The following is a 12,980-nucleotide window of genomic DNA, read 5'->3' as shown; positions in this document are numbered from 1 at the left end:
GCAATGTACTACATTTAATGAAAAAAAAAATATGTTTTCTATATGGTTTAAAATATCTTTCAAGTGTTATTTCCTACATCTTTTCTTTTTATACTATTTAATTTTATTATATAATCCTATTTAATCACAAATGTGAATTCAACTTTATGGAATGTATTTTAGTTTCATTAATATTGCTAATATCTAAAGTTCTACATAGGTTTCAATGTTCTATCCTTTTTTAGATATTCAGACTGAAGAACACGCAGCAAAGCATTTTGAGAATAATTATTACTCAATGCGTGCAAACCCATTTCTATAAAAACATTGTCTCGATGTATAGCTTTAATATTCGTTTGAATGGAAGTATCATAATTTAACACATTATTATGTTCTGTTAAATGATCATCTTCCTTTAATGACGAAATTTTTGTAGTTCCTTCCTCTTTTAATTTTTCACTTCCAATCTTTTGATCCATAATTGTTTGTACAGAACTTTGCATTTGTCTATTTCCCATTCTTTCCACACTCTGTAATGAAGAATCTTCTTCAGAATTATTAGCAATATCAAATATATCAACAGAATTTATATTCAGCTTTTTCAGTATATCTGATACATCTTCTGGATGGATTTCTAATTCTTGAATTTTTGGTTCCTCTTTATTAAGAAAAATTTTTTCTGCTTCACTAATATAATTGCTCAAATATTGTTCAGTATCAGAATTAATCTTTTTTAAATTTTTCCGATTATTTGCACTTGTATTTCTCTTAATAAGATTCGATGGCAAGTTGTTACTTAATTTTGTACTGTTTTTAACATTTTGAGATTGCATATTGGAAAGAAGCGATCTCTTTTCCACTTCTTTATTGGCTATATCTTTTGATGAGACTACGCCTGATAAACTACTTTTTAACGTGTTTGATAGATTACTCAACGTTCCGTCAACTATTTTTTTATTCTCTTTAGGGAACAGCATGTTTTTAACTTTCGCCGCCTTTTCTTCGAAAGATAAATCTGGAGGATCTAAGGCTTTCATTGCGCCTCGGTGCAAATATTGGTTTGATTTTGGATCTAAATAGGATTTTTGCATTTTATCTATCTCTTGTGTCATTTTTTCTAGTGTGTCATACAATTTTCTCGTTCGGTCACTTGCAAAATTTTTACTTTGCGTCCATTCGCTATTCGAACGTAATGCTTGCCAATCTGATTTTACTTTTTCAACTTCTTGATCAATTTTGCTGACAAGCTTTCCTGGAAAATCAGAATTTTAACATTATAATTTGAACGTTTTTATTATAAATAATCAAATAAATAAAAATAAGTTGCAAATGATCTTTTATTTCTAAATTAGAATCATTTTTTAAAATAGATCTAATTTAAAAAGATGCTAAAAATACACGGAATCGTGAATTTTTTGAAATATTTTATATATTAATTTCGATGCAAGCGTATGTTAATTAAAAATAACTTGCATAAAAATCTTACGTCTCTCATTACGAGCTTTAGCCAATCGTAGCTCGTCGCCTATTTCCTGCTTTTTTATCGTAGGTAAATTTGCAGTTTTCCCATAATTAGTTATATTTTCGTGTCTTGCTGAATTTCTTCGCAGGGTATCGCTACGTGAGTGCAATTTTGGTAATTCTGCGGTGGTATGTGGCCGAACATTAGTGGAATTTTGCGTGTTATTTGTATGTCTGAAAAGCGAATCTGCAAACACAATAAGAAAATATACATCTTTAATTAAGAAGAGAGAAAGAAAGAAATTCATATCATTTGTCAGATTTGATCAAATTTTATTTAAAATAAAATAGCTTCCTGTTCTTTTGCAAAGTTATATATATATATATCCGTACATATGTATACTATACCTCCTTCTCCAACATTCAACAGATTTCGAATTCCTTTCGCTGTTGTTGAATTATTGGAAGTGGATGTTGGATTTCCGAATGGATTGAACTCGTATACAAAATTATGCGTTGCTGTAACTCGTTTTGGAGTCCTTCTTGTCTTCTTTGGCACGGTTTCTACGGACTATGAATATTTTCCGATATATTAATAATTTTGAATAAACAATTCACATTAAAACAATAGATGTAAATATTTATTCAATATACATAAATATGATAAAGTTAGCAAACTGAGAATTAAAACGTAAACATTTTTTTGCGGAACAATTACATATAGTAACGAACACAGACTCTTTTCATATTTAAACAGATTTTCTTATAAAATTCTGTGTAAATCGCTGTAATTTACGTTTCCCTATGCGATGTTCTTATAAAATACGATTATCGAGATTAAAGTTCAAATAAATGTAAAGTTCAACTGTACAATCGATATAAGAATTAATTCTAGCACTTCAAAAAAAAAGGTAAAATAAATCAGTGATATTAAGCTTGATAATAAGATAATAATAGTAACATCGAAACAAATTTTGCTCTCCTATATGTGTTTTCTTTCTGAAGTTTTTACACAACTGTACTTCTTATATTTTACAAAATAATTTGGATAAAAAATCTTTCCACAAGGTCACATAGAATTTTATAAGATATGCTGATCCGTGATAATACTTATATTAATATTTATTCATTATTGTATATTGGATACTAATCTCAATATAACGTATCTAACTTTCTTTAACCTCCATCCAGCTATCTTTTCTTCGACCGTAGCATCGATGTTCGTTCGTGTCTTTTCACACTTAGATTTGCTTTGACGAAGAATCTCTTCTGTAGAAACTTGTTTTTCACGAATGCACGACGCAGATTTCGGCGATTCTTTCTTGTTAATTTTGACTAGACGCGGCCTGTGAAATTTCAGAAATCAGTGTTTTCGAAAAACCTACCACCGTTTCATGCAACACCTCATTTTTTCAAAACTCCAATTTCCATTGTTCTCGTACTAACATCATAGACCTTTTTTGTCGCTTAATGCATTCGCCTGATCGGCATTACAAAGAAAAGCTTAATTAGTCTTACCGTGAAAGAATGTCTTCTCTAATCTTTATTATATTTCATTTAGAAGACTAAATATTACTTGTTGTAAATGTTCACGCGAGTGTATTCCTCGATGATTATCTCCGGTTTCACGAAGTGTTGAAAATTAAATACGACCTTTCCTCCTTTCTTCTGAAAGATCGGTCCTGTACGAACGCGTTTCCTCTTGGTCGAACTCCAAATCGATCTACACCAACTCTTACAGTCGCTGAAATACGTTAATTTATTTGTAACAGTTATTTCCAATTTCTTATATTTATCTGTCTAATAAAATGGCATCTTATTCAGATAAATATTCCATCATACGTTTGGCAAATTTTTATATTAAAAACATACAATAATTTAAATGGTCAATATATATCTCTATTTCTTTTCCTCTAACAAAAAATTAGATAAATTTTATACCTTTAATACGATCTTTTTCTTTTCATACGAACGACTGAAATTAACATATTAAAAATAAATCGTAGGACAATTTCTCAGTGAAATTAAAGCGCTTCATGACAAAAAAGGAAAACTCTTTATCCAATATTTTATACTTATACTTTGTATACTTGGCTTTATCGGTTTTCTGCGGAATCTCTCTGTGTTCTATACGTTGCTCTGTTTCTTTAACGAATACGGACAATCCATTGATCCGCTTGCTTTCACGATCATGATCCCCCTCGGTTTCAGGATACAATTGCAAAAATGTTGGAGCGCGGTGCAATCTGGAGCAACTTGGAAATCCTTCGAAAATCCTCGCCAGCTCCAGAAATAGTCCTCCTATTCCGTTTACGTTTTAAGATATAGTCGTTTATTTAATTATCGTTCTGTTCTTAACCTGGTAAAAAATATTGCATTAAAAATGACATATACGGGAAACAAAATAAAATTCGCTTTTTATCGATGTTTTCAGTGCTGTGGGGTTACGATTGCAGCTAGTTTCTCGATTATTCAACAGATTTACGAATATCGTTGAAATATTTCCGATATTCTATATAATTTACACGTAAATCACTTTGAATTGCCTTCCTAAAATTTTTAGATCGCTTTTTCTAAATAAAAATGGGACTAAAGGTAATAGAACTAATCGATTGACCCAGATATGACCAAGTTTTTTTACTGATATTCTCCAGAGTGATATCTATTTTAGAATGAAAAATGCATGATCTATCTAATAACTTTTATGTACTGTTGCGTTTTCTCTTATATTGTACACTTACGTATAATGGAAATGCGATATGTTTCCATGCGATATCGGGTGTTTGCGATAATACGTACCTTACTTCCGGAGATTAACATAAAAACTACGTAGCTTTTATTTCTTTTCTTTTTCACTACGCCACAATTAATTATGAGAACGAATTTTATCGCATCGTTGTGTTTTATTATATTGAACAAAAGGATCTTTTCAGCAGACTCTCGATATACATGTATGTTGTGAATATTTCAAGATTCTCAACTAAAATAATCAATGCTTAATATATAATATTACATTAATTATAAATATATTAAAAATATATATTAATAATGCTTAATATTTATTGACAAACCTTATTTTCGTTGAAAACCTCGAAATATTTTTTACAATATTATTGATTACTGAATACTGATTATTGATTGTAAATATATTAGCTTGTAGTATATTTTATTTTATTACACATTATTACATTTTATTTAGCTTCATTATACTTAATCTTTACGTTGCCTTTTATTACGTTATCATACTGTTATATCACTATACCTATTATACTTTGCTGCATTTAATTTTTGTACATTACATAGTAGAATATATGATATATTCCATTTGGCATATAATTTTTTATATAATTACAATTCTTCTAATTTATTCTATACTGCTTTTTACAGTACATTCATTCAATATGGAACGAAAATGAAGCTCACATCCGCTTTGCAAATGTTACCTATTCGAAATTTAATTAACTACAAAGAACATTTGAAAGTATACATGATGTTCACATACCAAATTTCACATTAACCCTAATCCTGAAATTATGTTCGTCTCTATATAAAATATTTTACTTTTCTTCATCATATCGCTGTTTCCTTTCTGCAACGTGGTAACATTATTATTTGACTGGATTCCGTATGAATGACATCGTCTACGATGCCAAATGATAACAATTCCACGCAAAACGAAGCGTTATTTTACGAAGCACACATGCTCCGAGAAATTCTAAGGATAAACGAGTTGATGATGAAACAGGCTTCTTTAAACGAAGAATCCTATGGTAATACTAAGAGTTGCACCAAGAATTGTAGCGCTTCCACGAACCAAAATAATTGTTCTGTAGAAAAATTTGTCGACGAAACACACGAAATACATTTTCAAATGACATCGAAGAGTGTCTCTTCGCTGCAAGGGGAAGATGTTTCTTCAAGTACCACTGTATTTAAGATAGACTCAAAAACATCTTTTAAAAAAACAGTATCCGGAAGTAATCAATTTTCTGAGCCCGTTAATTCTTCGAGAAAAGTCACATCTCCTAAACATTCTTTGAATAAAGGTAATCAGCCCTTCGAAGCAAGCGTCGAAATTAATGTTGGATTAGGCCTTCTCGATCCAACGACGCAAGAAAGCTGCGTTGGTTCTTCTTTGCAGGAAGAAGATAAAGTTTCTTCGAAAGGAATACGAAATGTAAAGGATAGAGCTATTGGAGGTACACCTTTTAATTATCCTTTGGAATTAGTGGAAATTTTCTCGAATAAGAAAGGAAATAGCAGTGAGAATAATTTAGATACAAGACTTGATATAAATCAGCAAACGTGTTCGATGAGAGCTCTTCCAAAGGAGGATGACGAAGAGTTTAGAATCGTACCCGAGAAAAATGAGATTCTATCGTCGAAGATAAAGTTGAGTATATCGGAAAAAGAAATGCATACTATCGATAGCAAAAACGTGGAAAGCGTTAGTGATAATGTTGATAAAATTTCTCGGAAAAGATACACGCGGGAAAGTGGTCAGGGCAGTGATGATCTGCAGAAGAAAAGTAATAAGACAAATTGTTTGATTAATGAAAGTTTCCAGAAAGGATGTAGACAGGAAAATGTAATTAGTGGAGATTCACAGGAAAGTCATGAACCAAAGAAAGATGGAACTAATGAAAATTTTCAGGGAAAATATACGCATGAAAATTGTCGAATGAATGAAAATTTCGAGAAAGAATGCGCTGCAAATAATGTTCTAGTCAGTGAAGATTTTCGAAAAAAAAACATACATGACAATAATCTAATTGACGAAGATTTGCAGAAAGGATACATACAAGAGAATAATCAAACCAACGAAGGTTTCCAGGAAAAATGTAGGCAAGAAAATAGCACAGCTGGTAGAGTTTCCAAGAAAGACATATCAGAAAATATCGTCTTCAAATTAACTGAAGACCGAGAAAATCGTATTGCTAACACAAGTCGTGCTGAAATTGGAATAATGCAAATGAATGGACAAAATTACTTAGACGAAGATTCTACATCTTCGTCAGAAAAGATTCAAGCTAATCACGATGTAGATTTGATTACAATTTTCGATGCGATTGAAAAATCGTGTACAGAGGAAAAGATTGAGAAAACAAACGGAGAGAATGATATCGAAAAATTTGAAGTGTCTAACGATACGCAAAAATATAACGTGAGACAGTCTATTCGTTTTAAATCGTACAGTCTAAATCATTTGTCTACTTTCGAAAATGACGTCGAAGTGTTAAAATTACAAAAATCGTTTGTCGAAGGTGACGTTCCTAACACTATCGAAGACATACATTCTTTGGAATGTAACGAAGATATACGTAATATTGTTTCAACGGAAGAGGAGGATTTATCAGCAAGGAACGAAGAAAATAGCGATGACAAATCAAATAATATTCATTCAATTCCTGCTCTGTCAAGAGTGACAAAAAGTCATGATCTTTTTGCTAATGAAAACTGCTACAAATTCTTGAGTTCCAGTTCTTCGAAATGCACTGAATTAGCAAATGATGCAACAACAGAGACTAGAGAAAAAGACATTTTAATTGAGGAAAAAAAGCATCGAGACGTCGTTGATTCAATTCCTTTGTCACAGAATTTGAATAATACAGAAAAATTCTGTACGAAGAATGGCAACCTCAATGCCAGTGAGAACTCAGATTTATCAAAACTTCATAAATCTATCGTTAACGTTGACTCTGCAAGAATGGATGTTTCATCCACATTTGAGAAAGAAGATCAAAATGTGAAAGAAAAATGTCAAAAAAATAATTTGAAGATTGATTCGAGTAAATTAGATGCATTTGGTGACAACGCGACTAAACAATTTTCCATGAACTTGAACGAGAGCAAAGCTTCGAAAACAACGTTGCAGCCTAACGGATCTAAGGATCTTAAAGATTCAAGAAATTTATCATCCTCAGAAAGCATAAATCATTTAAAAGAAAAATCAAATCTTCAAGGAAAAGATGCGAACGTAGACTCGTCGAAAGAGAACAAACTCAAGACAATCGCTGGAAAGCAAGAAAATCAGAAAAGTAATGATACTGATAAGGATGTAATTGTCGACGATAAAAATTTGTCGCGTAGCGAAACTGTTCCATCATCGATAATCAACGATAAAAATATAGAAGAGCGAGATTCTGCAGATTTTTATAAGGAAATTACGAGAATCCCGATTAACGATGACAATTATGAAATAGCTATGCGAGAATCGAAACGAGATAGCATTAATTACGAGGATGTGAACGTATGTAAAATGTTGACGAAGATTCACGAGCAATTGACGAGCAATTGGCAACGAATGGAACTGCTTCGGTTGAAATTACAAGTCTCAATTTCGATAGAATCTGTCAATCCGATGGCGATGTTACAATTATTGGACAAAACCATCACTAGGTATCAAATAAAAATGAATAAACGTTTCTTTCGAAATATTAACATTGTTTTCCATCGATTAGATCATTTTTAAAGCTTTTGGTCAATTTTTATTAAACTTCGATCTTTTTGCTAAACAACGTAAGGGCATGAAAAATTTCTATTTACGTTGATTCTACTTTTGGAACAGCTTAAAAAATTACGATAAACAGGTGCAAGAGTTACATTCACGGTTCGAACGACAGCTACGAAGCTGAATTACAAATGGCTAACCTACTGGCGAAATATGTTGTCGAGATGATAAAAATTGTAAAAATTAATAGAACAACTTTAGAAAAGCAAGGTTTGTTTATATGTTTTTTGAAAATCTATTTGGTGTAATTTAAAAGTTAATTAGTCATTCGTCTTTAAATACGATCAAACTTGTATTACAGAACGACGCGTCGATCAAATGCAATTAGAATTACTTCAAGGGCATCATGTTAATAAAAAGGTAGTATTTAAAATATAAGAATACCTTTTTGCTGCTATTCTTACTTATAAACAATTGTTTTTTCATAAATTTATAGAGGAGTATTTTGAAGGAAACGATCTTAATTTCAAGATATTGGGTGAGCGAAATGTTTTGTTTGATCAAAAGTATCTCACGTTTGGTGAAACACGTAATGTCCGAGAATGAAGAGAAAGAAAATGTTAGAAGTTTAGGAAGATGTAAAATGCCACGTCGTATAATAAACAGCTCTTCTATCAATGACGCCAAGTAATTCTATAACAGATTTAAATAAATAAATATAAATATACAGAACTATTATACTCGGATATAAAATTGAACGAGTCTTGCTCTTGTTCATCTCTTCAAGAGCTAATGTTTCAAAAACTCTTATTACTATATAAATAAAATACATGTTAAATAATTATTTGTACGCGAAGATCTTTAAACATATTATTTCTATACATTTTATAAAGGATAGTCTATACAAATATTTCAAGTTATACTCTTGTCCTCGGTATAATCAGGAAAAAATGATGGAGGAAGAAAATAGATGATAATCATTCCTAGGTAGTATTATTTATAAAATGCCACTTAACAAATGTTAATACACATTTCAGACAAAGAACTGGTACCGTTCGGACAAGAAATATAAAATCAGAGCTTGTGAAAAAAGAAAGCACTGTGGAGACTCAAATGTCGGTAGTTTCAAATTCCGTCAATTCTTTGAAACAATGCAAATTCACGAAACGCTTAAACCCTGGAAGATGTGTGGAAAAAGAAAAGCATCTGTATGAAGCGCAGACAACTGTTACCGATAAAAAAATGGCCGACAATTATCGCCATCCAGAAAAAGGGAAACTACCAAAAAAGATAGTATTGAGTACGAATTCAAATCAGTGCAAGCAACCGTCATCGATGTCTCGTCAGAAGCAACGTACTTCTAGTAATCAACAACCAGCTTGGAGACCAGGAGGTGCGGCCAAAATTCCGATTTTTAACAGTGCAACCACGTTGAGCCAGAAAATTCGTCCAGCGATGCATGTCAGAGAAAAGACGTATCCGGAAAATGCAAAGTAAATAATACATTTTTCCTATCTAGCAGAAAATGTTGAAGAATTGCTTAATCCGTAATTTAATTCTGCTGAGAACATGGAATTTTTCCTGTTTCGATCTCACTTCTGTTTCAACCAAGGAAAACACTTCTAGTGATTTAAGAAAATTCTGAGTCTAATATTGTAACGCAAAATTATATTTATAATTTTGTATTAATAATGATCTTTCATTTCTCCTTAATCCTTGGACGAAAAGTAGGTCAATTTTGACTTACAGATAATTCATGCTTGTTATTTACCATCTTATATTCGATTTAGTTATTCGAATTAATGTCTTTAAAATAAGATAATTGATTCATTATTTTAATAAATGTGTTGGACTTAATAGGACGTCTGCGCATAAACGAGGAACTTCAATGGACCATATACTTGTAAAGTCAAATCTTACGAATGTCGAGAAAACTATAGACGATAACGGGAAACGAATGACGAAGATGTCCAATTACATCCAGTAAGAATTTATTATATATATACTTTTTTTGTTTTGTTTAACTAACTACATTGTTTACATGAAACTTTTTGTTTCCTTTGAAAAGAATCGGTTAAAGACAATACTTCTCATTCTTCTTTATTATATCGTGTTTACATAATTTAGATTCCTAGATTTTCAATTACATTTAGTGTGTGATATAAAAAAAATACTTTAACGTTAACGAAAATTACTCATCTAGAGAAGAGAAACATGGACGAGTAGGAAATGAATTTAAGAAGAAACCGTCTACCGAGGTATATCCACACAAAGATATTGTTCCTAAACTGACCATTGACATTTTGAAAACGACAGGCAAAAAAAGTAGCACAAGCTTGATGGCTAGTCCTAGAGCGAAACTAAAACCGAAAACATTGCGACATCCATCAACAAATTTCAATGAATCGGAAAGGTCTGCCTGGGGCATAAAAAAATACACTAACGCGTCAGTGTGTGACATTATTAATGAAAGAATCACGAGAGAATCGGAAATTCTTCGAGCACTCGAAGAAATCATTAAAGCTACACCAGAGAAGAACGAAGGAAAAAATGTTGAGAAACCAACGTACTGTTATAAAAATCAAGTTCAAGAGGAAACAAACGAAGTTTTCAAACAACCGAGCGAACCGATCACAGTTAAAGAAGAAATGAAAATTAATGAGGAGGAGCCTACGAGGGATATCGATTCTGAGCAATATAAAAAAAGTCAGTTAAACGAAGTACAGTTGAAGGAAAAGTTTCAAGAGGATCATCAGATAGCGAAGAAATTTTCAGAGAATCTTCCTGAAAATCTTCAGATACCAATTATTCCAAAAAATGTTATTCCTGTTCTAAATACGAGTGTCGAAGAAAATACCAAAAATGTTGCAACAAATGAACATTTCGAACATTTTCAGTCAAAAGCTCGGTTAAGCGTTGCTTTAGGAACTACTACAAGTTGTGTTGTGGATATTAATTCGAGCTCAGTTGATAGTATCAAAGTAGAAGCTACGAAATCTTGTCAAACTTCTTCCAACGCTATTTCTTCGCCAGATGTTTCAGAACTAAAACAGAAAAATGAAAAATCCAAAGAGAACGACACTTGTCAAGAGAACAACACTTCCTTCCTCGATAATAACAGAAAGCAACGGAAATGTGATAGTACGGAGTCGAAGATCTTCAATAATCCATCGATTATGAAAAAGGGGAAAACGAGAATAAACTCTCATGCAGTATCATTGAGCATGTTAAAGGAATTCCTTTGTGATCAGGGTATTGACGTCGATTTGGTAAATAAAGCTGAAAGATATCTAAAGGATAAACAAAAAACTTGCAAAGGTTTAAAAAAGAAATCTATCAGCTTCGCGGATGTACCTTCTTACATAGAACATAATCGACATTTTGAAAAAAGAACGATTTTGAAGGAAGAACATTCTTGGGAGGAGAAATTGGACAAAAATATTGAACAAGATATTGAGAAGGATTTAAGAAAAAATACTGGAAAATCTGAAACTTTTATTAACGATGAGAAGGATTTAAATGAAGTTCCTTTGCCAAAAACGAAAGATATTGCTACGTGTACAATTATAAACAATAACGACGCCTATTGTCAAACTATTATCCATTGTAAGATATCCAAATGTTTGCAGTCTACTCCTGAGAAGTCGGTAGAATTGCAAGCTACGGGAACGCAAACGGAAGTGGAAGGAAGAAACGCGTGTTCAATGACAGAGTCGCTTAACCGCAGTTCCCCAAAAGCGTTAAGAAAGTCGTATGTTTGCGAGTCTGTAACTATTGAACACGTAACTAAACTTAAGAAGAAAGATTTAGGATCGAAAATGCATAAAGATTCAAAAGATTCCAAATCACAAAACGATTTGCACAAAGATTCCAAAAATGATTTTATAAAATCAATCGATATAAAGTCTACAGACATTGGAAAGACGAATAAAATCGAGAAACATTCATCGATAGAGTGTTCTCGAGTGTTTGAAAATTTATTAAATCAGATGCACGAAGAATATGACGAATCTTTACCAAATTATAAAAGGGATGACACGGTGGATGAACTACGTTTCAACGAATCGAACATATCATTAACATCCGACAGTTCGTCTATGACAATTAAGGAGGAAAATAAAGAGGAAGGTCAGTCTCCTGTTAGAACACTTTCCAGTGGAATAGTAGCTGCTCTTCAAGTGGCCGTCATCAGAGCTCGCAACGTGTACAAAGCCCTTGACATTTACAAACGAAGATTAAGCAACAACCTGAAGAAACGAAATAAAGAATCGAGACGAAAAAAGAAGATAAGTAAAGTTTGTAAAACGTGCGAGGAGGAATCGAAAAGCGTGTCGAGAAGCAACAGCGTTGTCAAGATCAGTTTGCAAAAAAGAGACGACAGTAGAAACGCCGTTATCGAAATATTTAAGGATCTCAGACAAGCGGAAGTTACATCAGCGTTAAGTGAAATATGTTTGAATCGTCATAGTGATGTTAACAGCGAATCTGAAGAAGACAGTTTTGAGTCTGTTGTTAATTTATCAACGAATACTTCCCTCAGTGAAGTCAGTTTTAGAACAGTCGATCTGGGAATTCCGAAAAGATGTTCCAGCAGCGTTGTTTTGAGAAACGTGGGATCTTTGACGGAATTTTTGATAAACAAGATCGATGATGTAACGTTCGGGAGAATTGAGTGTGTTACAAAAATATCAAATACATGTGAGCCAGAATTTTGCGGAGATACAAAGATGGAAGTTGCGAAAAAGGAAAGACGAGTTTCAGTATTCTCAACAGAGAATTTATTAATTTTAGTTTACGGTATGTTATGCTCTGTCGTTTTCTGGTGTTTAAATTTTACCATTAACTGCGAGATCTTATGATTTATGGTGTTGCTTTGTGTTGTATTGTTCATTTATATCGTTTTTTCCCTGTTCGAGTTTGTGAATGTTATATCGTTAGTTCTCTTGTCTACATTTTATATACATTTAGTCTATTGTTAATTGCAAAATTTAACAAAAAAATAATTTTGTTAAGTAAATGATTGAATTAAAAATATTTAATTAATATTAAGTAAACTTTTCATTTAAATAAAATCGAAATAAGATGATTA

General features: G+C 32.1%; 2 protein-coding genes across 2 annotated transcripts; one reads left to right on the top strand and one right to left on the bottom strand.

The window, feature by feature from the left end:
* Nucleotides 1-191: 191 nt before the first annotated feature.
* LOC132915326 (uncharacterized) lies at nt 192-2,187 on the bottom strand. The gene is made up of 4 exons (XM_060975131.1): nt 2,179-2,187; nt 1,849-2,011; nt 1,466-1,687; nt 192-1,231 (listed from the first exon to the last, which is right to left on the bottom strand). Exons 1-4 carry the CDS (start codon nt 2,185-2,187, stop codon nt 192-194), a joined length of 1,434 nt encoding a protein of 477 aa, XP_060831114.1.
* A 2,409-nt stretch (nt 2,188-4,596) lies between these two features.
* LOC132906348 (uncharacterized) lies at nt 4,597-12,836 on the top strand. Its single transcript, XM_060958474.1, has 7 exons — nt 4,597-7,839; nt 8,031-8,161; nt 8,253-8,311; nt 8,388-8,578; nt 8,929-9,384; nt 9,752-9,874; nt 10,095-12,836. The coding sequence occupies exons 1-7, from the start codon at nt 5,072-5,074 to the stop codon at nt 12,748-12,750; spliced, it is 6,384 nt and encodes a 2,127-aa protein (XP_060814457.1). The 5' UTR covers nt 4,597-5,071; the 3' UTR covers nt 12,751-12,836.
* The last annotated feature ends 144 nt before the right edge of the window (nt 12,837-12,980 follow it).

Source organism: Bombus pascuorum, chromosome 1 (assembly GCF_905332965.1).
Source record: "Bombus pascuorum chromosome 1, iyBomPasc1.1, whole genome shotgun sequence".
Taxonomy (NCBI): Eukaryota; Metazoa; Arthropoda; class Insecta; order Hymenoptera; family Apidae; genus Bombus; species Bombus pascuorum.
This window is presented reverse-complemented; position numbering and strand designations above follow the sequence as displayed.